At 43.4% G+C, this 27,042-nt stretch overlaps 1 protein-coding gene across 7 annotated transcripts in view; it reads right to left on the minus strand.

Annotated features, from left to right (window-relative positions):
• LOC137425189 (beta-arrestin-1) overlaps positions 1–27,042 on the minus strand; it is a 31,383-nt gene that overhangs the window by 736 nt on the left and 3,605 nt on the right. For 2 of the 7 annotated variants that reach the window (XM_068113353.2, XM_078776392.1), the window contains exons 5-17: positions 23,046–23,106; positions 22,723–22,767; positions 22,231–22,487; positions 21,849–21,908; positions 21,666–21,733; positions 20,663–20,798; positions 19,905–19,989; positions 19,703–19,775; positions 15,686–15,823; positions 13,428–13,511; positions 6,096–6,119; positions 3,883–3,959; positions 3,536–3,590 (exon numbers count right to left, since the gene is read on the minus strand). In XM_068113353.2, coding sequence (XP_067969454.1) covers positions 3,536–3,590; positions 3,883–3,959; positions 6,096–6,119; positions 13,428–13,511; positions 15,686–15,823; positions 19,703–19,775; positions 19,905–19,989; positions 20,663–20,798; positions 21,666–21,733; positions 21,849–21,908; positions 22,231–22,487; positions 22,723–22,767; positions 23,046–23,106 — 1,163 coding nt within the window. Of the gene's footprint in view, positions 1–3,535; positions 3,591–3,870; positions 3,960–6,095; positions 6,120–13,427; positions 13,512–15,685; positions 15,824–19,702; positions 19,776–19,904; positions 19,990–20,662; positions 20,799–21,665; positions 21,734–21,848; positions 21,909–22,230; positions 22,488–22,722; positions 22,768–23,045; positions 23,107–27,042 lie in introns of all 7 variants that reach the window. The other 5 variants (XM_068113352.2, XM_068113351.2, XM_078776393.1 and 2 more) reach the window with 3 other exon arrangements.

The raw sequence follows: 27,042 nt of genomic DNA on the forward strand, positions 1-27,042 counted from the left end.
AAGAGTGTTGCAGCACGATGTTAGTCTTGGTACAATTCTTCATTTGCTCTTGTCATTTCTTAAGCGGTGCAAAATGATAAGGAGCTAGGCCAGGCTGCACACTTGGTCTGCCATCTTACTATAATTCACCAAATGCCTGTCTGTCCATCTGTTCCCAGGTACCGCAAAAACGGCTGAACCGATCGCAGCAAAATTTTGGGTGGGTAATCCTGGGACCCCCTGGAGTAAAATAGCATATATTGTTTTTCCAATTATTTCCCAAATTTTCCAGTTTTTCCAAACACGATGGAATAATATTTACCGCTATGAACAGTGATGTGGCTTTTATTGAAATTCTACAAATACTGTTTAGATTTTGATGATTTGCATGTGATATGATTTAACGGATGTTTATATAAATCGTTTAAAAGAAAAAAAGCCTTCAATTTCTGATATTTTGCCTTTTCATTTGGGCCTCCCAATTGAAGCCCCGCCCGCAGGGCAAGTACCGTTGCTAGTGATTACAATTCGGCCTTGACTTCAACTTTGGGTTACACGCTGGGATTTTTGTCTTCTGAGCTGCTACAGCATTGTAGCTTACGGGGGTGGGAGGAAATATCGACATGACCAATCCTCAGGTTCTAGCCCTGTGCCGCCCAATCCTGGGATGTGAACATTTCCAATGATGTCAATTTGCTCTGCACAGGCAATTACTCCATTGCAGATGCTGCCAAATCAAGAATGTGGACAGGATGCCGGCATAGCATGGCCTACCTACACTTTTTTTGAAAGGTACAGTGGAAATTTTAGCACCCACGTCCCACAAGCAAAGCTAGCAGCCAGGACAGACCACGTATCGTCCCCTCTGACGGAGGGCATACTAATTGCTGCCACACACTGCCTGGGAAACACCAGTATAAATCAGGATGGGAATCCTACTCGGATTAGACAGCTCAAAAGCGAGTGTACATCCATCCTGCCAGGCCAGGCAACCCCAATCCGTCTGATCGTGTTGAAATCTGAAAAGTGGTGACAAACCCACCCAGTTGTATAAACGAGTTGTTGCACACAAACCCCACCGGGAATATGCAAGTGCTGTGATTGAAAGTATGTTCAGCCACCATGGGCATTTCGGAATGACTAATACACAATCGGACATTTCATCAGCATTTTATCTCTTTGCCTTAAAGTCTAAAATGTGACTGACGAGATGGTATGGAGCTTGCATGTGACCACTGGTAGATCAATAAGAAAACATGGAAAAGTGCTGTTAAGGCTCGTACGTCGATGCTCTTTTCAATGTCTATTTTTTAATATTGTTGAAATTTTAATGATATTGGAATGAAAATAGGCTCTCGGGGTTGAGAGGTTAATTAGTTGAATAGTTATTTCGTAATCTGCATGTTTTGAGTACATATATTGTAAACCTCAATTTAGGCTTGCCAAGGTAGTGTTTTGTAGCACCTTTGTGGCCACTCCATCCCAATGTATTTTCCACTGATAAATATGCTTCTTTCTCATTTATTTATTTGTTTCATACCAGTTTCCCCTATCTCCTCACTGGCCTCGTGACTAACAGCTCTCTAGCCAAATGGAACACGTGTTCTTTTGAATAGGTCCAATCAACGGTGTGTTTGAGTCAGGTGAACAATGAGCGTGCCTGAGAACGTCAGGTGAGGGATGGTTTTGGGTGATTCCCGGCAGTTGAGCCGGGAATCCCGATAGTGAGGTCCACATCAGAGCAGTTCAGTCAGGACCTTCACAGGGTGAGGAGCGTGTGCTAGTTCTCTCAGCCTCTCCACAGAATTCCTCAGCAGGACTCCCTACCAGAGCATCACTGGGTATTATTTGGAAAACCCCAGCGAAAGGAGGAACCGGGCCTGCGATGCTGGGAGTGCCAGTGGAAAGTTCACCCAGACTGGCTGGAGACCCACCTCACTGCAGGATGTGCATGGGGAAATCGTTGCCTGCTCCTACCATCAAATATAGGCAAAGGTACTTCACTCGACTTGACCAGGCCATAACCATCCTATTTTTTTTGTCTCCCCAGCATCATATAACCCTTTTCTCTTTCTGTGTCCAACTACCTCTCGAGTGAGTCCATGTTGATGAGGATAGAGTATAACGTAGGTGAGACCAGCATCTTCATAGCTGATTGGCATCATTTATTTTATGATCAGACGGATTCTTCTTCCTCACATTCATTTCTGTTGTTGTTCTGCTTACTTCCTGGGCTGACAGGATACAACAACAACAACATGCATTTTAAGGCCATTTTCCCTGCTAGAGCGGGGGTTAGCCTTGCGGTCCCCATGACAATCTTCTCCATTTTGCCCTATTTTCTGCATCTCTCCTTGTTAACCCCCTTGCCCGCATTTCTTCTTCCACCATCTTTAGCCAAGTCTTTCTCGGTCTTCCCCGTCCTCTACTTCCTTCTACATTCATTTCCATCACTCTTCTCAACCAGTCACTTTCATCCTTCCTCAACACATGACCAAACCATCTCAACCTGTTCCTCTTCACAGCATCAATCACAGGCTCTATTCCCATCATCTTTCGCAATTCATCATTTGTCTTCCTCTCTCTCAACGATACTCCGCACATCCACAGAACCATTCGCATTTCCACCCTTTCCAGCCTTCGTTGCTGCTCTACGTTCATTACCCATGTCTCGCTCCCATAAATCACAACACTTCTCACACATGCAGCATACACCTTTCCCTTCAGCTTCAACGACACTCCCCTCCTCATCAGCACGCCACTCAGTTCCCGAAACTTCTTCCATGCACATCTCACTCTTGCAACCGTTGCCGAGTCTGATCCATGACAGGATGACCTAGATATATGCACACTTGCTTCCAAGCTGTCCAGCCTGGGTTTGAAGCTTGACCCAGCTATAAACTGTCATCCCAGTGTTTCACGGGCAGGATGACTCATTGTGTGTGCCATCCCTCGGACGGGGATGGAAGTTAAACGGGTATCCAGTCTGCCAGAATTTTTTGGTGTACATTAAGAGATCCCAATATGCCCTTTGTAAATAGTAGGTGAGCTATCGCCGGCACCATGAACAAATTCGAAAATCCTGCTCTAACCAGCAGAGGGCATTGCATTAGCAGCAGTCGCACCCTCGGCCAATGATGCTACCCCACAGCTTTGTGCTGCATGTGAATGAAGAAGAAGAATACTTGCTTCCTGCCCTGGTTTATTTTACCCATTGGATTCCACTCTGACTTTTTATTTTAGGTGATTGTAGGATCGTTTCTCCAATTACCAACGGGCACATGTGAGTTGGGTTTTCGGCAGGTGCGACAAAATCGGGAAGACCAACATTCCCAAAGCCATCAGTTAAAACTCCAGCCCCCGTGATCAGACCATCTTGCATTGTTAACTCCGGCATCAACAGGTTTGAGTCCGGTTGGGCTCGGTGTGGTGTACGTGACAATATTTCCTTCTATAACTTAAGGTTAGGGTAGGGTAGGGTGGTTAGTGTTAGTTAGGTTAGGGTTAGGGTTCCTCATAACCCTAACCCTTGTCGCTGTCCCACCAATATGCCCACCTCATGTCAAAGTTGATCAGGTCCACGTCGGCCGGGGCATCACAGGTAGGTGTAACTGTAACAGACATACCGTGAGCTCATCAACAAGAAAATGTATTCTAGGGTTAGGAATGGCTTGGGCTTTCATCCCAACCCATCCGCAAATCATTTCAGCAGCATGTTAGCACAGTATAGCAAATCCCAACTATTACTCCAGCTGTCCATACCTATGGTTGTCTTCAGTGTATTTTGAGTAATCTTGTCCAAGATGTAAAGTAAAAAGTTCACATTTTTCATTCAAAAATCAATGTTGTAGCTCATTGTTGAATGTGTTGCAAGTAGTGAGCATTCCCTACCATCAGACTGACCTGCAGCGATCTGCAGTGGCTGTTCCTCGATGGGTTCGGGATGCATGAGCGTGAATGGGAGTTCCACCGCCACATCACTGCACAAGTCGCAGCCAAAACAACGAGATCAAAACCGGAAGTTGACCGCTCAGTCAAAATCCCAAGGTACCAACAAACAGCACTTGCACATCTCCCAAACCTCAAATTGTAACGACAGGAACCTGGAAGCCCAACAATTTGGCCACAGGCCATCTGGTAGAGGACGCAGCAGGAAAGGGTCTCTTGTGGCATTTACGAGGCACATTAATTTACTAGTCACGTCATTCACTCGATCCATTTACGAGTTCTTTCATTAACCTCTGTCCCTGTTGAAAAAAAAAAAAAAAAGCATCCGGCCATCTAACAGTCCTGGAAATGCAACAATAGATTGCTTTAAGTGGGCCGTTTGATGCATGGCTCGCAGGATGCGCCTAAGTTGGCCCCATGATAATAGTACAAGATGTATCAATAAATAACATTTATTAACATGCTTCCTCAGTTTTACCCCTCTCTGTTTGTCTATTTGTCTGTCTGTGAACAGGATATCTCAAGACGTTGTGGATGGATTCGACCAACATTTGGTGGAGAGGTTGGGTGGATGATGAGGATGAAATGATTAGATTTTGGTGAGGATCCAAATACAGTAAGTTTTTAAATGCAACAACTTCACCATTGAGAGGTGGGCCAAAACAATGTATAGCATGATATCTCCAAAAGTTATGGATGGATTCGTACGAGGCTTCGCGGACAGATTGGGTTTGTTTCAAGGACAAATTAATTCAATTTTGTGGTCCGGATACAATTTTTTTAAATAATCTTAAGTGATTCTTCAGCATTGAGAGATGGGGCCAAAAACGATATATAGCATGATATTTCAAAAAGTTGTGGACGGATTATGACAAAACTTTGTGGATGCATTGGATAAGTCACAATAACAAGCTGATTTGATTTTGGTTCAGATCCGGCCTATCAGTGGACACAAAACTAGTGATAATTTGCATGGTCATCACGAAAGACACCATGGGATCTCTAACATCCACCAACAAGCATTGCCAGCAATTGTGTCCTCTGGCCTAATATCCATCTGCCTCACCCTGCCTGTGAAACACCAGGATGACAGTTTATAGATGGGATCAAATTGATGTAAAAATGTGAAATAACGGTGGTTTGGGTGGTTGAGCATCATATGTTAGGGCCCCGCTCGGCATGGAGAGGGAAAAGCTTGGCTTGCACCTTTGCACCTCTGCATTAGGAGGCAGATTCTGTCAGGAATCGAACCAAGTGCATTTAATATTTATATTCCTAATGCAGAATGGAAATGAATATACAAATGGCCCTCCCATTTGAGGAGCCTGGTGTTGGCTTAGCGGTTAGGGTGCCGGATTGGGATCCTAGGATCCTGGGTTTGAATCCCGGTCAATCGCTGAATTAACGCCAGGGGGGTTGACTCAGCCTGTCATCCTTCCGAGGTCAGCAAATTGAGTACCAGTTCACTGGTAATTCTCTGTGTGTCGCAAAAGGCGACTAACAGGGTTTGAGGCAGGAAGGGCATCTGGCCATAAAACATTGCTTCAAAAAGGGGACCACGGTGCCCGAAAAAGGCCAACCCCTGCTCTGTGGGGGAAAATGGCCTCCAAAGGTGGTTGTAAAGGTGGTTCCACAATATTCGTGGGACTACCCTGAGTGTAATGAGGTCCCGCAATAGTGTAATACCTTGGACAAGGAAATCTGGAGGCCATTTCGTCCATAATTGCCGTGTTGCATTCCCTGCTTGATTTTATTTATTTATTTATTTTTGCTGCAGCTGTAAACCACAATCTTCTTGGTGTTTTACTAAAATCTAAATAGGCTGATCTTGATTGGGTGAGCCAACTTGTATATTTCCATGGCCCATTTGTACATGTAATCCAGCAAAACAAAACAAGAGGGAAAAAAATACTTCATCACCTTTCTTACATGTGGATGAATGCACTCTCTTTGAGTGGGATTTTACATGGATGGCACGAGCTTACATGGATGGCATGGATTTCCAAGTACAATTTGCAGTTACATGAATGAGTTTGTGATCAGATCCTGGATGCTACCTCATGTTTAAACTGGGATTTCAGTTTATTTTTTCCCAGTCCCAAGACAGTGAGCCCGTCAGGCTGGTAAGTGGGCATGTACTTCCTGTGGCAGACATTCGAAAGACGCACCTGCTTGTGATGTCTCCGAGCAGTCTGAAAAACAACAACAAATAACTGTTAATCCAAATAATAAAGTAGAGTATTTGATTGTCTTTCAGCAATATCATTGATCAATAGTGACAATACCACACCCATGACGTCATATGATAGGGTCACAGCCTGTTTGGCGCTCCCATCTAAACCAGTAACTCAGAACCTAAGTTCATATCATTTGTGCTGTTTATCCCCATGCCTTTTTCAAAAACACGGATATTGTAATTGGCTCTGTCTGTCTGTCCGTCCGTCACACTATCTCCTAAACCGTTGCGCAGAAATTCACCAAACATGGTGGTTATTTTCACCACATGGCAAGAAGGTGCAAGAGCAGTATCATTTTTGGCTCCGCTCACTGGGGCCCTCCAGCTGGTTCAAAAGGTCAAGTACCCAAAAATGCAATTAAGGGCACATTTTAAAACATTTTTTAATGAAAGTTTATATATGCAATCAACATTGAGGGACACAAGAGATATGGAACGATTTTTTGGATTTGACCCTGGTTCAGTGGTTCATGCCCCAAGGGGTGGGGACCTTATGATCAATTTTATATTGGGTTGTTCCTGGTGGAACTTTTTGCCATCTTTCAAGCTTGCTTTTGGTGGGAAGCGTGGGGATTTGCGATGGTGCGCATCGACTTCGCTATAGTTATTTTTGTCCAATGTCGACTAAATATTGTGATTCACATTTAAATACACTCGTCTCTGCTAACGTATTTCTCCCGTAAGCGATTTATGTACAAGCTCTACTATGAACCTTGGATTTATGTAAAAAATAAAATAAATAAAGGATGTTCAAACGCATTGTTACATTTTTGGAGTTGAGCCAGTTTAATTCCCTCCGTGCCCTCTTAGGTGAAAAGCTCATATTAACTTGACAAAACAGTAATTTCCACTGGTGGCTCGAGTCAAAATGCGCTTTGACAAGCCCATTGCTTCGTAAGTAATTATTTTTAATGAAATAAGTCCCAGTCGGGAAATGGCAGTAAGCAACGTTACGAAATAATGTATTGTGTCTACTTCGGAGGAAATTTCAAATCCCATGTGAGAATTGCTAATTTGCCTGCCTGCCATTTGTAATCACTTGATTTATTTGTATTTCACTAAGCACATCTAATTGTGTTCTTTGATTGGTAAGGTAGTTTATGTCTGCTGCATGTGGTTCATAAAAGGCATCATTAGTATAAGATGAGTCCTGTTAGCAAAACCTTTCTTTTTACATAACATCTGGTGACGCAGCAGAATATATACATATAGGTTTGTAATATATATTTATATATAGGCCTTTTATGAACCGCCTCTGTGTATATATATATATATATATATATATATATATATATATATATATATATATATATATATATATATATGTGTAGAATCAAGGTGTAGAAACATCTCAAAAATGATCAAGAGAAATGGGAGGCACCTGAGCTAAATTTCAAGTGTCATAACAAAGGGTCTGAATACTTATGTCAGTGATATTTCAGTTTTTTCTTGATAATAAATTTGCAAAACTTTCTAAAATCCTGTTTTCTCTTTGTCATTATGGGGTATTGTGTGTAGATTAATGAGGGAAAAAATGAATTTAAACGATTTCAGCAAAAGGCTGCAACATAACAAAATGTGAAAAAAGTGAAGGGGTCTGAATATTTTCTGAATGCACTGTATGTATGTATATATATATATTCAACAATGGCAGCTTTACATCTGCATATTGATTGCAAAGTAAGAACATTGTTTGTTCAATAAGTAATTACAAGTCGATGATGCAAGTTTCATATTCTTTGTTTTTGGAAGTTAACAGGAACAATAATTCTGAAGGGGTCATGTGTGTTCAAGTTGGCATTTTCAAGCTTCATTTTCCTTTTTGTTTTCCTCTCTCTTTGCAAGTGTGAGGCTCACAGAAGAGCAAGGTTGAACTGACAGTTCGGTAGTAGGGCAACAATTGCGTGCAATCAGCAAGAAAGGAAAAGAGTGGAGGGGAGGAAATGCTGAAATCAGAAGTTAGAGTGTTGGAGCCACACGTTTTGGAGGCAAATTCTGCAACTGGACCGGGCAGCAACAGCTCACGTGTCCTAAAAATCTGCTCTGCTGCTCTGCACATCCCCTCTCTCTCTGCCCTTTTCACCCTATCATTCACCCTAACTCATCTTCCATATGCTTTGAAATCAGCCAACATCACTGCATTACATTAAAATGTGCAAAAGGATGCCCTTAACTACAGACTAATTGGCTTACCTCCAATCATCCGCAAGAACCATCATCCATCATCGCAGTTGACATAAAATCATTCCTTTTCTCCATCAGCCTCATCTCACATTATCTATTCTGATTCAGACCTGGTCACTCTATCTTGGACATGCTGCTTATACTCTCCCCACAATGGATGGAGGCTCTCAATATCAGACATGAGATCAGGGCCGTCTCTCTGGACATATCTCAAGCTTTCGATACAGTCTGACATCCCACCTTGCTCCCCAAACTGTCTGCCCATGGAATCCAAGGTCAACTCCGCTTTTGAATTACTGACTTCCCCACTCTCCTAACCAAGGTGTGACTCTTAAGGGCCCTTCATCTCCTCTCCCTGTCAAGGCTGGAGTGGCCCAAGGCAGTGTTCTAACCACATCCTATTCCTCATCTTAATCAATGATTTATCCGACTCTGTAAAATCCTCTTTATTTATTTGCTGATGACCCCACTCTCTGCTGACAGACAGAAAAGGGGTGGCACTGCTGCACCCTCGTCCAATGATGTTACCCCACAGCCTTATGCTACATATGAAAGAAAAAGTAATACAGGGCTTTAGTACCCAGCTGCCATGACATTGGTTCTGCTTTATATTTTTGGTCATTTTCAGACCTCTTCCCTCTCTTCAGACCTTGACAAAATCACAAACTGGTCAAGCACTTGGAATATGTCTTTCAATCCTCAGAAATCTATCTATCTATATCTCTCTATCTCTCTCTATATATCTCTATATCTCTCTCTCCCACTCTTCACTCTCCACTCTCACTCTCTCCAAAAAGATCGATCCGCAAACCCTCCCATCTACTTTTTCAACAACCCTCTTGAAGAACTTCAGTCACTCAAACTCTGGGTCTCACCATCAGCCATGATCTCTCTTGGGCAAGCCACATTTCAAAGTTGGCCTCCAAAGCAAGATGCCGACTGGGCACTCCTGTCATTCGAAGTCCTTCCTTAGCATACCTGAGCTCCTATTTACATACAAGGCTTTCATCCACAGCTTGATGGAGTACTGCTCTCCCCTCTGGGCTGGCCCCCCTGCCTCGCACCTTGCCCAGCTTGACCCCGTGGAAACAGAGGCTTTCAAGATAATGGGAATCTCTTGTGATGAAGCTAAGTCTATGGGCCTATCATTTTGCCATCGCCGACAGGTCGGTGGTCTCTGTCTTCCACCTAGTTTCTGGTTTTGCAAGCTGTGCCCTTTCCATGCTTTGCCCCCCCCCCCCCACCCACCCACCCACCCCTTATGGATCTGCAGGATACATGCAATCAGCCAACAACCCTCTCCTAGTGAAACTGCCAAAATCCAGGGCCAAATCCCGAACCACTGCTCACCTCCACTCATCCGTTCCTCCTTTAATCCCCGCCTGTGGAACCAACTTCCATACTCTTTCTAATCTCATTCTTCACTCCAGGTCTTTAAGACAACTGTTCACCACCATACCAAATCATCGCTCATCCAAAACCATGATCTTTTCTACACCTGTTACACTGCCCCAACCCCTCCCAATATTTTGTTTCTGTATCCATCTTCTCCACCCCTTGTGTTATCCCTTACCCCTCATCGTTACCCCCATCCATTGTTTGTCAGTGTCCGTCTATTTTCCCTCGGTTCCCATTCTCATCCTGCTGTTCCTTCTGATATGTTGTATCTTCATCTGTTCTGTGTTCTAACTCTTCCACGAGCCTTGACTACGTAAACAAGCAAGCCAGAATGACCGCACACTGTGTGTGCGTGTGTGCACGTGCGCGTCTTCCACCCACTCTCTCACACTCACACTCTCTCTCTCGCCCTCTCTCGCCCTCTCTCGCCCTCTCTCGCCCTCTCTGTGGTAATAAACCTTTTGTTTATAAAAAAACCTGTACATGGTAATTCAAGGTTTCCATTAAGTGCGAGTGAATTGGCTTTAAAAATCCAGTAATGGGCCGGTTAGGAAACGCACATTTAATGCTCATATGGAGCCATTCAAACATTACGTAATGCTATTTGTTATGGAGGCGCCTAAGAGCTTGATTAAACCTTGCTAATAATTTAATAGTCGACACAACCAAAGCCAATGGAAATCTGATGCAACAAATCAGCAGAGGCCCACAGGCCTGTGTTAGGCCCACCAAAAAAACAAGATGGCGGCCATTTCATTTTGTCTTGGTACTATGGTGGATAGAATCAAGTGGCAGATGTGGATTTGGTCCGGAAGCTATCGAATCAATGGGTGCACATTTCAAAAATCGACCACCACCAAGAAGCCCAACAACAATAACAGCAATGCGAAGCTCTTGTAGACCTGCGACATGTTGCTGGTAAAAACAACAGTTTAATCATTCTGTCTTATCTCTGGTATTTCTCAAAGGAGAAATGCCTTTTTACATAAATAAATTTAAAAAAGGAAAGAATAAAACGTTAAAAACTTTTTTTTTAAACTTTCTGATAAAACAACCCAAACGTTACATGTAGACCAAACTACATGGACATGAAAGTCATGAAAAGTTGTCATCATAATACGCATGCACCCTGGTCCTAAGAACAAATTCATGGCTTTACAACGTGTCCCTGCTCTTATTACATTGACAAATGCTTTCATATATAAATGTTTATCCTTTTAAATCAAAAGCTTAAAGCAAATACACCTGTGCATTGGTCCTAAATGCAAAATGGACATGGAAAAAGTCATTATTTCTGCCATAGTGTCATCAATAAGAACAAAAAGGCTCTAAAATGTTAGGCTTGTGGCTGGGCCTGTAATGAGGAGTACTGAGGAAATGCTTTATTTACATAATTAAAGACGGAAGAGGAAGAAGGGGCTTGTGGGATTTGGGAGGAGAGTGAGACGAAGAGAAGAGAAGAGAAGAGAGATATACAATGTAGGATAAAGAGATGGGAAAGGTTGTTTGCCCATCATGTTTGTGTCACATTCTTTCAGAATATCGATATATGATTACTTTAAATGAGTGCCTTGTAAGAGCAGGTGAGCATGAACTGAAGTGCACAGGTAATGTCTGTTTTTAACCGATTCTTAGTCCACCCTCTGAGTCAAAACCCTAATATTAAAAGATGTGACAGCTGAAGTCATCACCTCTTTGTTTTCATTTCCCCGTCTCCTTTGTGGAAACTTAGTGTCCATTTCTTTTGGTTACAAGCAAGATGAACCACTCATCTATTGGCATATCCTGGTTTTTACAGATGTGAGGTTTGGATGTACTTTTATTTCTTTATTTATCTCAAACCAATTCTACCGCGAGATGAAGTTGCAATTTTAAAAAAATGCTGTAAAAATGATTTTTTTAAATGGTGGCTTGTATTATTTCTTTAAGGTTTATTTATTTATTTCAACATAGAAATCTAGGCTTGTGGAGGACCTAAGGGCCAGAGGGTAGCAAATTCACAGACCCAGGAGGGGTTAATGGGGAACAGGGAAATGAGGATATCTATCACGCATGAGTGGTAGAAAGGAAATGGATGTGGAAAAGAGGGGAGAGCGGGTGGGGGTAGAGGGTGATGTCGTCAATGAGAACTTTCGTGTAGTTGTGGGAAAAAGTTAGTAGTTGAGGTTGCGATGGGCAGTATTCTTGAAAGACTGGAGGGAATGACTCGGCTCCACAGACAACAGAATAGAGGGAACAAGGAACGGGCGAAAACGTTCACTTTAGACTTGGTTAGGGGAACCAGGTGTTGGATTCTGGAGGAACACCTGTGACTTAGGTGGGCTGCAAGAGGACAGAGGAATGATGGTGGAAGGAGCGATGCATAAAGTAAGACAATATAAAACTGGGAAGCATACTGATCTGTGGTCAGTGAGAAGCATACCTTAGGACAAGGAATCCTGCCGAGAGATGTTAATAATGTGGAGGGTTGTGTTTGTTAATTTTAAGAAGAGATCCATCATCATCATCCTCCTTTATCCAATCAAGGCCTTTGTGGTCATGCGATTCCGTACAAACCAATTTTGGCCCATTTGGCACTTAGGATTGTGATAATGGGTTACCTAGTTCACATCCCAGATACTGTGTTTGAAATGTAATTTGTTCATGCCCCTGTAATGCATCTAAAACTACACTAATGTCCTTGTCTTGCATTTGATATCGATAGAAGTGCCTCCATTAGCATTAGAGCGCTGTTTGGAATAAAAACAATCCATGTGAGTGGCTGCTCAGTCGAGAAGTTAAAGACATTTCTTTATCCCCGGGCTGGTGTGGGTCCATTTCCACAGTTCCTCGTTCTCAATAACCCGTGCTTGGCAAGCATGGTAAGTATGGCACGTATGCTAAACACCCATTGACGTGGGTTGAGGCGAGGCCTCCATGCAGTAAACTGAAAAGGGCTCGTTTGAGGTTTTGCACACTCCCTCTTTTGGGTGGCAGTAAGTGGTGCTTTTGTGTGGAAGCTTCTAGTTCTCTCTGCCTCAAGGTTTTTGCATGCATTTCCTTATATTTGGCAGGATTCCATCACTTCGGCAACCTGCCAAGTAGGAGATAATACTGTACAAAGAAACATGTGCACAGCACGAGAGGCTCTGGATAGCCTTGTTTTGCTCGATATTTTCCTCCATGCTGCACGGTCTGTCATTACGCATTAAACCGAGTGTGCTCAGGATCATCGACATTCTGCTCATTTGGGCAATCATAATGAGGTCAAACCCCATTGTGTCTGGGGTCATGCACAGTAATGGGGAGGAGAAGGTAGATTAATCATTAAATTGAGGAAAAAAAGCAAATGAAGGAGGATAAGGATGTTTGAGAGGAATGCGAAGATAAAATGTGCAATTCGGAGAAGAGAGAGGGGTGTGGTATGGAGGTAGCGTGGGTGGAAGGAGTATGGATAATATATTTGTTTATGAAATGCGTAGATGGCTTGTTGAGGGCTGGATAGGCGGGGAAGAGATAAGAAAACCCTTTGACAGGGAATATTTTGTACTTTTGGAGTTAGACTCATGGATGCACTGCAAGAGCTGACAGCTAAACTGGAAAAAGATTGGCGCAAGTTTTCCTGATACAATTAAAGCAATTTCCTGCATGGTTTGAAAATGGAGGAGTTGGTTAAACCTTTAGTGTTGGTGGTTGGTCTTACCCCCCACGGGACACCAGCAGCTTGACCTTGACCTTGTATGATACGAGGATCCCAAGGATCTCCTTGCTGCCACCTTCTTTCACTCTGCGAATGAAAAGGTTTTATCTGAACCTGTGGTTTTTAATCTTCATCGGCCAGACTCTTGGAAGTGCTTGAAAAACGACCAACAACCACAGTAATGACATCATATACAGGTGAGTTCTCTTTTCTCATTGGTTACTGGCTATGGATTACTTGATCCCAAAATACATCGTCTTTAAATTGTCAAGCTCTTAGCGAGGTTGGAGTCAATGATCAAAGGATAAAGAATTGCCAGTAATGGGACTTGGTTCCACATTGATTTGTATGTAGTATTTTTAACATTGTGTCTCCGTGATGGTAATAATAATAATAATTAAATACCTTTCCCATTATCAACTCATCACTTAAGTGTTATGGGGCAGTACAAGGCAGTTACAGATGAGGAAATATCCTAATTTGGCATGGTGCTCAAACCTTGCTGAGCCCATATGGATAATTTGGAACTTGGGATATAAATGCGCATGTCCCGCTTTTCCAAAGAATATCATGAAAACATTAACATCCACAAGTGAATGCAATCAGACGGGGGCAGAAAGCTTAACTTACTGCCTAAAAAATAAAGAAGAAGACGTCATGCAGAGCATGATACTTGCAAAATCCATCCCCTCCCAAAAATATAAACTTGCCATGGATACATCAAATTGTCCATTTCATCAAGATTATAATTGACGATCTTAATCAAAGCTCGGGTCAATCAGATTAAAATTCATTTTTCAGATGAAAATTGATGATATTGTAAGTTTGACCTTGAGTTGACCTTTGACCTCAAAAATAGTTTGTTTCCCAATTCAGTGATGGACTATGCAAATGATGTTAAATTCTCAAGTCAATCAGATGAAAATTGATGATTTTTCAAATAAAAATTGATTATTTTGGAAGTTTGACCTTGAGTTGACGTATGACCTTTAGACCTCAAAAGTAGTGATTTTCCCAAATATGTGACTCAATATGCAAATGCTGTTCAATTTTCAAGTCGATTGGATGAAAAATGGCAGTTTTATAAATTCGACCTCAAGATGACCATTGACCTCAAAATCAATAGGCTTCTTCCTTATGACCAGGAAGGCGTCAGGAAGGGCATCCGGCCATAAAAACATTGCCTCAAAAAGGGAACCATGATTGTCATGGGCCCCGCAAGGCTAACCCCGACTCTAGTGGGGAAAATGGCCTTAAAACGATCATTCATTCATTCATTCATTCTTATGACCAACTCTACTATCTGGTGAAGTTTTGTAAAGATCGGTTTAAAATTGTGACCTGCATCCGATTGACAGACAAACAGACAGACAGAATAATGCACAAGACCTACCAATTTCTGTCTTCTACCGACTCCTCTCCTGCCTTGCTCCCCCAGCTCTCTCTGTGCTCTGTCCCCCAAATATTCCTGCAGGTCGCACAAGATCTGCCTGCAACCCTCTTATGGTTAAACTGCCAAAATCAAGACTCTCTGCTCACCTTCATTCCTCTTTTCTCCTGCCTCTGGAACAAACTCCCCCACTCCCTTCAATGCCACTCCTCCCTCCAGGTCTTTAAAACAGCTGTTCACCACCATCTGTTATCTTCCCCCATCCCAAACCCTGATCTTTTCTACCCCCGTTAATTCACCCGAGATCCACTTTTTTGAAATTCCCACTTCTTTCCTGGAAGTCCTTGCAGTGTCCATGTGTTTTATACCTCTCCCACCCCTCCTCCTCCCCTTCCCATGCCTCCTCCCACCAAGCCCTCTCCCTCCCACAGATCTCCCGATGTCCCTGCTCTCAAATGTTGTGCTTGTGTGCTTCCCTCTCTCTCCCCATCTTGTCTCCCGCTCCCTTTATCTTATGTTTTATGTCAGTTTGTCTTTTTGTGATTAATGTTAGCTCTTACACGAGCCTCGATCTTGCACACACAAAAAAAAAATTATATATATATATATATATATAAAAACTTGAAAACATCTTTGATGTTGCAAGTAATAAATAAGCTCGGTGCTCCATCATGCTACAGCCAGTGAATGTGTCCCAAACAAGCATCATACGAAGCTGGTTTTAACTGAATACATGTTTTAAACCAGAAATAGCTCAGAAACATACTATGAGCAATAAATGAATGATACAGTAAAATCATGTGATGCAGATAAGCAGAGAAGATCAACATAACATAATATGTTGTATTTGAAGTAGTAATAGATGTATTACATGGAGCTAGATGCCAGGTTTGTGTCCTCATGCTTGAGCTGCCCATCGAGTGCCAGGCCACGTCGATCACGATTGGCAGAAAGAAGGGGTCGCAGGGTGAAAACTTTGCACAGCGATGAGCCGGGAGCCACTGTGTTACTAGAGGAAGAGGGCAATGTGTGTTAAAATAGTACAGTACTTGCATCCCAAAAAGGACAAAAATATATAAATAGCGGAAGCAATGCCTTGGCAGTTTGGGTACTAAAGTCCTGTGGTCATTTTTCTTTAATATGTGGCACAAGGTTGTGGTGTAACATCATTGGGTGAGGGTACAGCTGTGCCACTCATACAATGGCCTCTGTAGGTTGGCGCAGGAATTTGGATTTTGTACATTGTTCCGGCGATAGCTCGCCGACTCTTTGCAAAATACACCATGGGGTCTTTATCATCCACCAGAATGGTAGCAGATGGGACATTCAGTATAACGTCCATCCAAGGGACGGCGCACACATCGATGAATCGCCCTACCTGTGAAACACCTGGATGACAGGTTATAGCTGAGCCAAGATTCTAACCCAGGTGAGACAGCTTCGAGCCGAGTGTGCGCACCTATACGTCATGAGGTGAGGCATTTACTCCCACCCACCCCCCTTCCCATGCCTCCTCCCTCCCACAGATCTCCCGATGTTCTCTGTTGTTGTACTTGTGTGCTTCCCTCTCTCTCCCCATCTTGTCTCCCGCTCCCTTTATTGTATGTTTTGTGTGTCCATTTGTTTTTTTTGTGATTAATGTTAGCTTTTACACGAGCCTCAACCTTGTATACAAAAATAAATAAATCCTGTCACCCCTCTTGTGCTGGTGTGCCACTTGCTCATATCACACCGGCCCATTTTGGAGTGCGCATTATCTGGTCGCAAAAGTTTGAGGGTGACGCCTTAACTTGAACGTCGGACATAAACTGAAAAAATGTTGTTGTTTTGTATTTGGCAGAAACAACAGGATGTGGATAAACTGCATTTGAATCATGGGTGACTTTTCCCCTGTCATGCTGTGTTGCCTTTAGTGAGCCTGAGAGGGGTCAAGTTGCGAGGTTAATGCGATGAGATGTTTACGACCGTGAAGTGCATCGATTAGGTTTTTCCACCATTAACTGGGATTTAAAAACCGTATTTCATTTGGACAGACGGACATTAAACCAGGAAGGTGTGCTACATCGACCACGAGAGAGCACAGCATTACTCTGAAAAATGTAATGGCTGCCAGGTGGGAGTGCTCGTAGTTCAAAACCAAAGAGGGCAGTTACATTTCATGGTCACGCATTATGCCCAAACACAAATCCAAATTACCGCCATGTTTTGACACAATACACGTGTTTTAAAGCTATTTGCTGTTTTGTGCTTTTATCTACTATAAATGGATGTGGTGTGTGTGTGTGTGTGTGTGTGTGTGTGTGTGTGTGTGTGTGTGTGTGTGTGTGTTTGTGTGTGTGTGTGTGTGTCTGTGTCATACTTTTTGTGTCTATTTATTACATACGTACTCCTCCAACCACAGTACTGAAACTGCTCTACTCAAAATCACCAATGACCTTCTCCTCTCCTCTGACGCTGGCAACCTCAACATTCTCGTCCTCCTCGACCTCAGCGCTGCCTTTGACACCATCGATCACACCATCCTCCTCACCCGACTTGAATCCACCTTTAACGTGACTGGCACTGCCCTCTCTTGGATTAAATCATACCTCTCTGACAGACGCCAGTTCATCTCCATCAATAACTGCAAATCCCCCACTGCTCCCCTCCCCCAAGGTGTCCCCCAAGGTTCAGTTCTTGGCCCCCTCCTCTTCATCCTTTACCTGTCCCCCCTCGGTCACTTAATCCGCCGTCATGGTCTCCAATTCCACTGCTTCGCCGATGACATCCAGCTTTTCATCTCCACCAAGTCCGTCTCCACCGCCACCCACTCTATCCTGACAAACTGCATCACTGAAATAAAATCCTGGCTTCAAATCAACTTCCTCAAACTTAACTGTGATAAATCTGAAATAATCATCATTGGCCCAAAAACGCTCACAAAATCCACCCATAACTTTGCCCTCAACATCGACGGTATCCCAGTATCCACCTCCCCTCACATCCGGAATCTTGGCGTCATATTTGACCAAACCCTCTCCTTCGACAAATACACTAAACAGATCACAAAGTCAGCCTTCTTTCACCTGAAAAACATTGCCCGTCTCCGCTCATCCCTCTCCTCCACGGCTGCAGAAACCCTCATCCACGCCTTCATCACCTCCCGTCTGGACTACTGCAATAGCCTCCTCTATGGTTCACCCTCAACAATCACCAATAAACTCCAATACATTCAGAACTCCGCTGCCCGTCTACTCACCCATTCCCGGACCCGTGACCACATCACCCCCGTCCTTTACAAGCTTCACTGGCTCCCCATCCCCCAGAGAATCCAGTACAAAATCCTCCTCTTGACATACAAAGCCCTCCATAACCTGGCCCCATCCTACCTGGCTGACCTCCTCTCCAGACACACTCCCACCCGCAACCTCCGCTCTGCTGGTACCAACCTCCTGACCCCCTCCATCCGGACCAAATTCAGATCCTGGGGGGACAGGGCCTTCTCCATCGCTGCTCCCACCCTCTGGAACTCACTACCTCACACCATCAGAGATTCCTCCTCACTCACCACATTCAAAACATCACTAAAGACCCACCTGTTCAACACTGCATTCAACATTCAACCCACAGCATTTAACCCCTGACTATCTCTTCTCCTTCTCCCTCCTTTTGCTTTAAATATTTCCCTATTGATTCTTGTCTTTTTGCAATTGTTGTTTTCATGTTTTGTTTTGCATTATGTTTTCCACTCTGTCAAAGCGCCTTTGGGCTTCTTGAAAAGCGCTATACAAAATAAATGAATTATTATTATTATTGTACGTCTATTTATTACATACGTCTATTTATTACATACGTCTATTTATTACATACGTCTATTTATTACATACGTCTATTTATTACATACGTCTATTAATTAATTACGTCTATTAATTAATTACGTACTATTCAAATATACCTTTTAACCCTTTGGACTGCCGAGGCCCCTTCGACCTTGGAAGGCCCTTTTAAACATTTGAGACCCAAAAGTCCCCGAGGACCCAAAAGACCCCTGAGGACCCAAAAGTCCCCAAAAAGTCCCTGATGACCCAGAAGTCCTCGAGGAACCAAAAGACCCAAAAGTCCTCAAGGACCAAAAAAGTTATTGACCCAAAAGTCCCCGAGGACCCAAAAGACCCAGATGATACAAACGCCCTTAATGACCCAAAAGTCCTCAAGGACACAAAAGACCCAGATGATCCAAAAGTCCTTAATGACCCAAAAGTTTCGAAAGACCCAAAACGTCCTTGATGACCCGAAAATCCCTGAGGACCCGAAAGACCCAAGAGTCCCCGAGGATCCAAAAGACCCAGATGACCCAAAAGTCCTTAATGACCCAAAAGACCCAGATGACCCAAAAGTCCTTAATGGCCCAAAAGACCCAGATGATCCAAAAGTCCTTAATGACCCAAAAGTCCTTGATGACCCGAAAGTCCCCGAGGACCCAAAAGACCCAAGAGGACCCAAAAGACCCAGATGACCCAAAAGTCCTTAATGACCCAAAAGTCCCCGATGACCCAAAATACCCAGAGGACCCAAAAGAACCCCCTGAGTCCAACAGGCAGGTATGCTACAAGGCCGTGAAGACAAATGAAAATTTGGTACAACAGACCAACGGGCCCCCTAGTCTGATCAAATGGGGCTTCTGTCCCTTCATTGCGCACACACTATGACCCAGAATGTCACATGAGAACCTTTATTGGAGAGACTTCACCAATGGGAAGTCTCACTATCTCAATCAGTTGAGTCCATTTGGCCCAATAAGTTTTGTATCCTGAAGGTAAATGTATAAATGTTTACTCTGTAAGTGAACATCACATGGAGCAGTTTGATGGATTTCAAATCGACATCCTTAACGACATGGCGTACTCACTCGCTCTCCTCTGTTGCAACCGGACATTTGTACTGCGCTGTGTTGAAGAGGCAAATGTCTGCAAACTGGCGCACTGTGCACGTACAAACAGATGCACACACTCACATGCACGTATTCATACAAGACAGAATGAAATCCAAAATCCCCGTTAAGTCCCCATCCTCCTTCCTTATTTCTTCCCCTCCCCTCTGTGAAAGAGCACCAGAAATCTTGATTTTCTTCACAGTTCTGTTGGAGTTGTTCGTGATGTGGACATTGACATTGATACTCTCACCATGGTAGTAAATCTGAAGGATAAGAAAGAAGGCATCGTCGTTAAAAAGGTTGGTAAGCAGGGCTACCTGTATTATCTGCAATGCATAGTAAAAGCTGTTTGCTCACATGACGATCAAATATGGTCGGCCGAAGTAAAAAAATTATGTGTAGGTAAATGCTGTGCTTGACTGCTCAAAGCCTGATTCTTCTTCTTCTTCTTCTTCTTTTTACTCTTCTTCTTCTTCGTTTCCATGCAGCACAAGGCTGCATCATTGGCTGCTAAGGGCGTGGCTGTGCCGCTGATGCAACGCCTTCTGCTGATTAGGTCAGTAATTTGGCCATGGTGCCGGAGATAGCTCGCCTAGTCTTCGCGAAGACACCATGGGATCTTTCATGTCTACCAATAAACACTGGCAGACGGGACACCCGTTAAACTTCCCTCTGAGGGACGCAACACACATTGATGAATGATCCAGGCTGTGAAACACCGGGATGACAGGTTATAGCTGGATCGGGATTCAAACCCAGACTAGTCAGCTTAGAGTAGAGGTGAGTGTGCGTACCTCTCGGCCATCTTGTCAACCCTCAAGGCCTGATTGTGTATAGTAACACAACTAGCAATTCTTTAACCGATACTCGGGTAGCTAATTTGTAGGAATGTATTGTTGCTCATCTTTTCAGGTGATTTATCATCATTGTATTTACCTGTCTGTCCAATGAGGCCTCCAGGTGCAGGGGTTTGTCTGACAGAAGGAACTGCCGACTGGTCTCAGCACTGGGTTGAGGTCCTGGCCCTTCTGGAGCATACTGCACTTTTCTTATTACCAACCGCACTGAATTCCTGCGAATGTGGTAATATAGTCAGGTTCACTATGTTAACAAATATAATTTCGTTCAAAATTTTGGGATGAGCAAACCTGTACATTTTTGGAATCTTCAGAGCATGGAGAATCTGAAAATCAATGTTGGCATTTGCACAGACACCTGCATGGCCGCCATTTTGGATTTTGAAAATGGCCGCCATAAAATACATATTTTGCGCGATCTCGGCTTCTAGTCAACCTAGAGACTTCATTAAATATGCTAATCCTATGTTTTCTGCGTCAAGGAATCCAATAAAGGCCTCAAAATAGTGCTCAGGATTATAGAAAAGCAACAAACAAAGGTAATTGAAAACCATTGTCTTTATATTTGATATATAATTGTATTACATAATACATGATATTGCAAGTCCTTTGAAGTTATAGGTTGTTATAGGAAGTTATAGGTAGTATCAGATTGAACTATAAGTCCTATACACAGGATCTACGAGGTCTACACCGTTCAGGAATATGCTTTTACAGATCTTCATCACTGTCCTGAATGTCATTTTCGCAAAGGCGTCTACGCAAATGTAAACATTAATTTTTGGATTCCTCATGCTCTGAATATTCCAAAAATGTATAGGTTTGCTAATCTACCAAAATTTTGAACGAAAAAACATAGTGAACCTGACTAATACACCGCAGATAAACGAATCATCATCATCAAAAACAAATTCTTGTATAAATACTTGAAGGAAGACTCCCAGGACCCAATTGATCTTTTGAAGGTGTTTGAGATAATGTGAAAGTTTAATATGATGTGACATACATCACGGTCTTCGATCATCAGTTGTGCTTTTGTGGCAGTTTTGTTGTGGTTGTTTATAGATAGTGTGGACACTCACCGCTTGTGGATCTTTTCCTCCAGGTTCTCAGCACAGAATGCTTTCACTTCATAATCGACACCGCATGCCTACAACAGCAGATCGTACGATCATGCAACCGGCACAACGATATTATCGAAGTGTCTCATCTCCCGGTATCTCCAATAATCAAAACAGGCTCAAATTTTCAAACTTACAACTCACCTTCCCAGTGTCCTCTGGGCCAGGCTGAAGAGTCACAGAGCAAGGGACGTTCTCAGGAAGCTGAATGAGTCCATGTTGGTGTGTATATATAAAGAAGGATGACAAGCAGAGAGAACATCTGATGAATTCAGCTTCTAATCATCTAACGACTGACCTATTAACTGACTGATTTAATTAATTACCATCCAGATCATCCACTGTGCTCTATTGACGGACGAGGTTTTGACCCTTTCAGAACCATGGTCACCAAGTTCCTTCACAAGTTGTACAAATTCCCCATTTGCTGCCCTCAAACTGTCCAGTTTCTGTTTCACAAACTTCCAACGAAAACCTCTCAAGCTTTGTTGGCCACACTCTAATCCACCAACTTCTGAAGGCTCACCTGGAAGTGAAACGGATAAGCATTTGCTCCAATCTTCTTGATGAGCCGCTCCTGCAGATGTGACGTCTCATTTTGTGATACTTCGTTTTCACTCGTGAGTTCTGCCGTTTCCTTTCTGATTGCGGAAGTATCTTCGCTTGGTTCTGGGTGAGGGTACACCTGCAGCGTGTTCTGATACAGGTCTTTTCTGAAGGTCAGACCAAGGACGTCCAAGTCCTCGCGGCCATAACGAAATGCACACGTTAAGCTTACAAACACTGCGGATGTGGACGGAAAGAAAAAAAAGATAATGAGTGACAAATGTTCTTCGTCTCTCTCCCTCTCCTGTCCTGGAAATGTTGTGGTTGAACGAAGTCACCACAGAATTGGTCGTCCACTTCATGGTCATTAAAATACTTAGGAAGCGCTTACTCAAGCATTAAAAAAACTGTTATGTCGAGAAGGAAAGTTCTAAAAACATTACTGATGGAAATGCCAGGTCAAAGACTTTACCTTTTCGCTCCTTCAAATACTCCGGGTCCACAAGCACAACACCATCTGCAGACACAACCATACTATCACTGCATCCTCATGTTCAGTTGAAACCTATGCAGTTTATATTTTTGGCCTGCTAATATTACAAACTGCCTTGGGAGCAGATGTTATCAAGCTTCCCACGAGGATGAATGACGATTCAAGTGATTAATGGTACATTGCACGCCGGAGCTCTTGGGGTATCTTTTGCTGTTTGCATCAAAAACCCGAGGGCTGCCTGTGGCTCTCAGGACCAAAATTGTAGCGTAAACGTGACCAATAACAAAGAAAAGGGGCTGTACCAATGGGGTCCACTCGATCCAAATGGTCCACAAAGTCCCTCTTCCCTAGGTAAACAGTAACCTGCAAAGGCCATGAGAACAAGCACAAAACAGCTCAGTATAATTACAAATACATTCTGTCGTTCAAATGTGAAAATATGTAAAACTAGAATGGCGCTCGGTGGAGAGCATACCTCCGCAAAGGTTGAACAGTTTACGTTTTGTATCCCATTCAAAGGCTACACCCGGACCTGAACCAAAATCTCTTGTCATCTAACGAACTCGTCCACCAAGTTTTGTCATAATCCGTCCACGTTTTCAAAGACCAAGCTAAATATACTTTTTTGCCCCATTTCTCCATGGTGAAGAATCACTTGTAAAAATAAAAATAAATTCTCATATCCGGATCTTCACCAAAATTGAATCAACTCGTTCTTGTCACACATCCAACCTGTCCACCAAATTTTGTCCGTATCTTCCCACAACCTTTTGAGATATCCTGGTCACAGACAGACAAACAAACAGACAGACAGACAAGGGTGAAAGCATAACCCCCATCCACCTTCGATGACGAAGGTGACTACAGTTGCACATTTTGCAAAAATGTAAGTGACTATGTGCTCTACCCAATGTAAATCCACCCAATGTAAATCTACCCGATGTGTATGCATCTACCCAATGTGTATGCATCTACCCAATGTGTATGCATCTACCCAATGTGAATCTACCCAATGTGTATGCATCTACCCAATGTGAATCTACCCAATGTGTATGCAACCCACCCAATGTAAATCTACCCAATGTGTATGCAATCTACCCAATGTGTATGCAATCTACCCAATGTGTATGCAATCTACCCAATGTGTATGCAATCTCCCCAATGTGAATGCAATCTACCCAATGTGAATGCAATCTACCCAATGTGAATGCAATCTACCCAATGTGAATCCAATCTACCCAATGTGTATGCAATCTACCCAATGTGTATGCAATCTATCCAATGTGTATGCAATCTATCAAATGTGAATGCAATCTACCCAATGTGAATGCAATCTACCCAATGTGAATGCAATCTACCCAATGTGAACGCAATCTACCCAATGTGTATGCAATCTACCCCATGTGAATGCAATCTACCCCATGTGAATGCAATCTACCCAATGTGTATGCAATCTATCCAATGTGTATGCAATCTACCCAATGTGTATGCAATCTACCCAATGTGTATGCAATCTACCCAATGTGTATGCAATCTACCCAATGTGAACGCAATCTACCCAATGTGTATGCAATCTACCCCATGTGAATGCAATCTACCCCATGTGAATGCAAGCTACCCAATGTGAATGCAATCTATCCCAATGTGAATGCAATCTACCCAATGTGAATGCAATCTACCCAATGTGTATGCAATCTACCCAATGTGTATGCAATCTACCAAATGTGAATGCAACCTACCCAATGTGAATGCAACCTACCCAATGTGGAGGCAACCTACCCAATGTAGAGGCAACCTACCCAATGTGTATGCAATCTACCCAATGTGTATGCAATCTACCCAATGTGTATGCAATCTACCCAATGTGGAGGCAATCTACCCAATGTGGAGGCAATCTACACAATGTGGAGGCAATCTACACAATGTGGAGGCAATCTACCCAATGTGGAGGCAATCTACACAATGTGGCTGCTTTTTTTTTTTTTTTTTTGTATACAAGATCGAGGCTCGTGTAAGAGCTAACATTAATCACAAAAAAAACTGACACGCAAAACATACAATAAAGGGAGCGGGAGACAAGATGGGGAGAGAGAGGGAAGCACACAAGCATTCTACACAATGTGGATACAATCTACCCAATGTGGATACAATCTCCACAATGTGGATAAAATCTACCCAATGTGGATACAATCTACCCAATGTGGATGCAATCTACCCAATGTGGATGCATGCTACCCAATGTGGATACATGCTACCCAATGTGGATGAAATCTACACAATGTGTATGCAATCTTCCCAATGTGAATCGACACAAAGTCGATGCAATCCACCGAATGTGTATGCATCTACCCAATGTGAATCTACCCAATGTGTATGCAATCTACCCAATGTGGAAGCAATCTACCCATTGTGAATGCAATCTACACAATGTGGATACAATCTATACAATGCGGATACAATCTATCCAATGAGAATCTACCCAATGTGAATCGACCCAATGTGTATGCAATCTACCCAATGTGGAAGCAATCTACCCATTGTGAATGCAATCTACGCAATATGGATACAATCTACGCAATATGGATACAATCTACGCAATATGGATACAATCTACGCAATATGGATACAATCTACGCAACATGGATATAATCTACGCAATATGGATACAATCTACGCAATATGGATACAATCTACGCAATATGGATACAATTTATGCAATATGGATACAATCTACGCAATATGGATACAATTTTCTTTTTTTCTTTTTTTTGTATACTGAATCGAGGCTCGTGAAAGAGCTAACATTTACTTCACAAACAAATCAACCAGACAAACAAAATATATAAAAAGAGGGAGCGGAAAACAAGATGGGGAGAGAAGGGGAAGCACACAAACACAACATTTGAGAGCAGGGAGATGTGTGGAAGGGAGAGGGCTTGGGGGGAGGAGGCGTGGGAAGGGGGGGGGGGTGGAGGGAGAAGTATAAAACACAAGGACACCAAGGACTTCCAGGACAGAAGTTGGTATTTCAAAAAAGTGGAATTGGGGTGAAATTAGCGGGGGTAGAAAAGATCAAGGTTTTGGATGGGGGAAGATAAGAGATGGTGGTGAACAGCTGTTTTAAAGACCTGGAGGGTGGAGTGGGATTGAAGAGAGTGAGAGAGTTTGTTCCAGAGGCGGGAGAAAAGAGGAATGAAGGAGTGAAGGTGAGCAGAGAGTCTTGATTTTGGCAGTTTGACCATAAGAGGGTTGCAGGCAGATCTTGTGCGACCTGTAGGAATATTTGCGGGACAGAGCCCAGAGAGAGCTGGGGGGGCAAGGCCAGAGAGGAGTCGGTAGAAGATGGAAAGACCACCAACCTGCCTGCGGTGAGTGAGTGAGAGGCCCTTGGAGTTAGCTTCATTGTGGGAGATTCCAATGATTCTGAATGCTTTGGTTTCAACAGCGTGAAGACGAGCTAGGTGTGAGGCAGGAGCACCAGCCCAGAGGGGAGAGCAGTATTCCATTGAGCTGCGGATGAAAGCCTTGTATTATGGTGAGGAGCTCAGGTGTGCCAAGGAAGGACTTCGCACGACGGAGGATGTCCAGTCGGCGACTGGCTTTGGAGGCCAGATTTGAAATGTGGTTTTCCCAGGAAAGATCATGGCAGATAGTGAGACCCAAAAGCTTGAGTGACAGAACTTCTTGGAGAGGATTATTCAGAAAGTGGATGGGAGGGTTGTCCAGTCGGTCTTTTCGGAGAGACATCGTAAGAGTGTGAGATTTGTCAGGATTGAAAGACATGTTCCACTTGTTTGCCCAGTCTGTGATTTTGTCCAGGTCTGCAGAGAGTGAGGAGGCAGCAGACTGCCGATCTGAGGGATGAAGAATGGAGCGACAGAGAGTAGAGTCATCAGCAAAGAGATACAGAGGATTTTCAAGAGAGTCAGAGAGATCATTGATGAAGACCAGAAAAAGCACAGGGCCCAGAACACTGCCTTGTGGAACTCCAGCCTGAACAGGAAGAGGAGATGAGAGAAACCCATTCAGGGCCACACGTTGACTACGACTAGAGAGGAAGTCCGCCAGCCATGCGTGGAGATTTCCATGGATACCAAAAGAGGAGAGTTTGGTGAGCAGAGCGGGGTGCCAGACCGTATCGAAGGCACGTGATATGTCAAGGGAGACTGCTCTAATTTCCTGTTTGGCATTGAGGACCTCCATCCATTGTTGAGAAAGCAGAAGCAGCATGTCCAGAGTAGAGTGTCCAGGTCTGAAACCAAATTGATGATCAGAGATCAAGCCATTGCAGAAGAGGAA

This window comes from Myxine glutinosa, chromosome 4 (genome assembly GCF_964187855.1).
Source record: "Myxine glutinosa chromosome 4, kmMyxGlut1.1, whole genome shotgun sequence".
NCBI classification, from domain to species: domain Eukaryota; kingdom Metazoa; phylum Chordata; class Myxini; order Myxiniformes; family Myxinidae; genus Myxine; species Myxine glutinosa.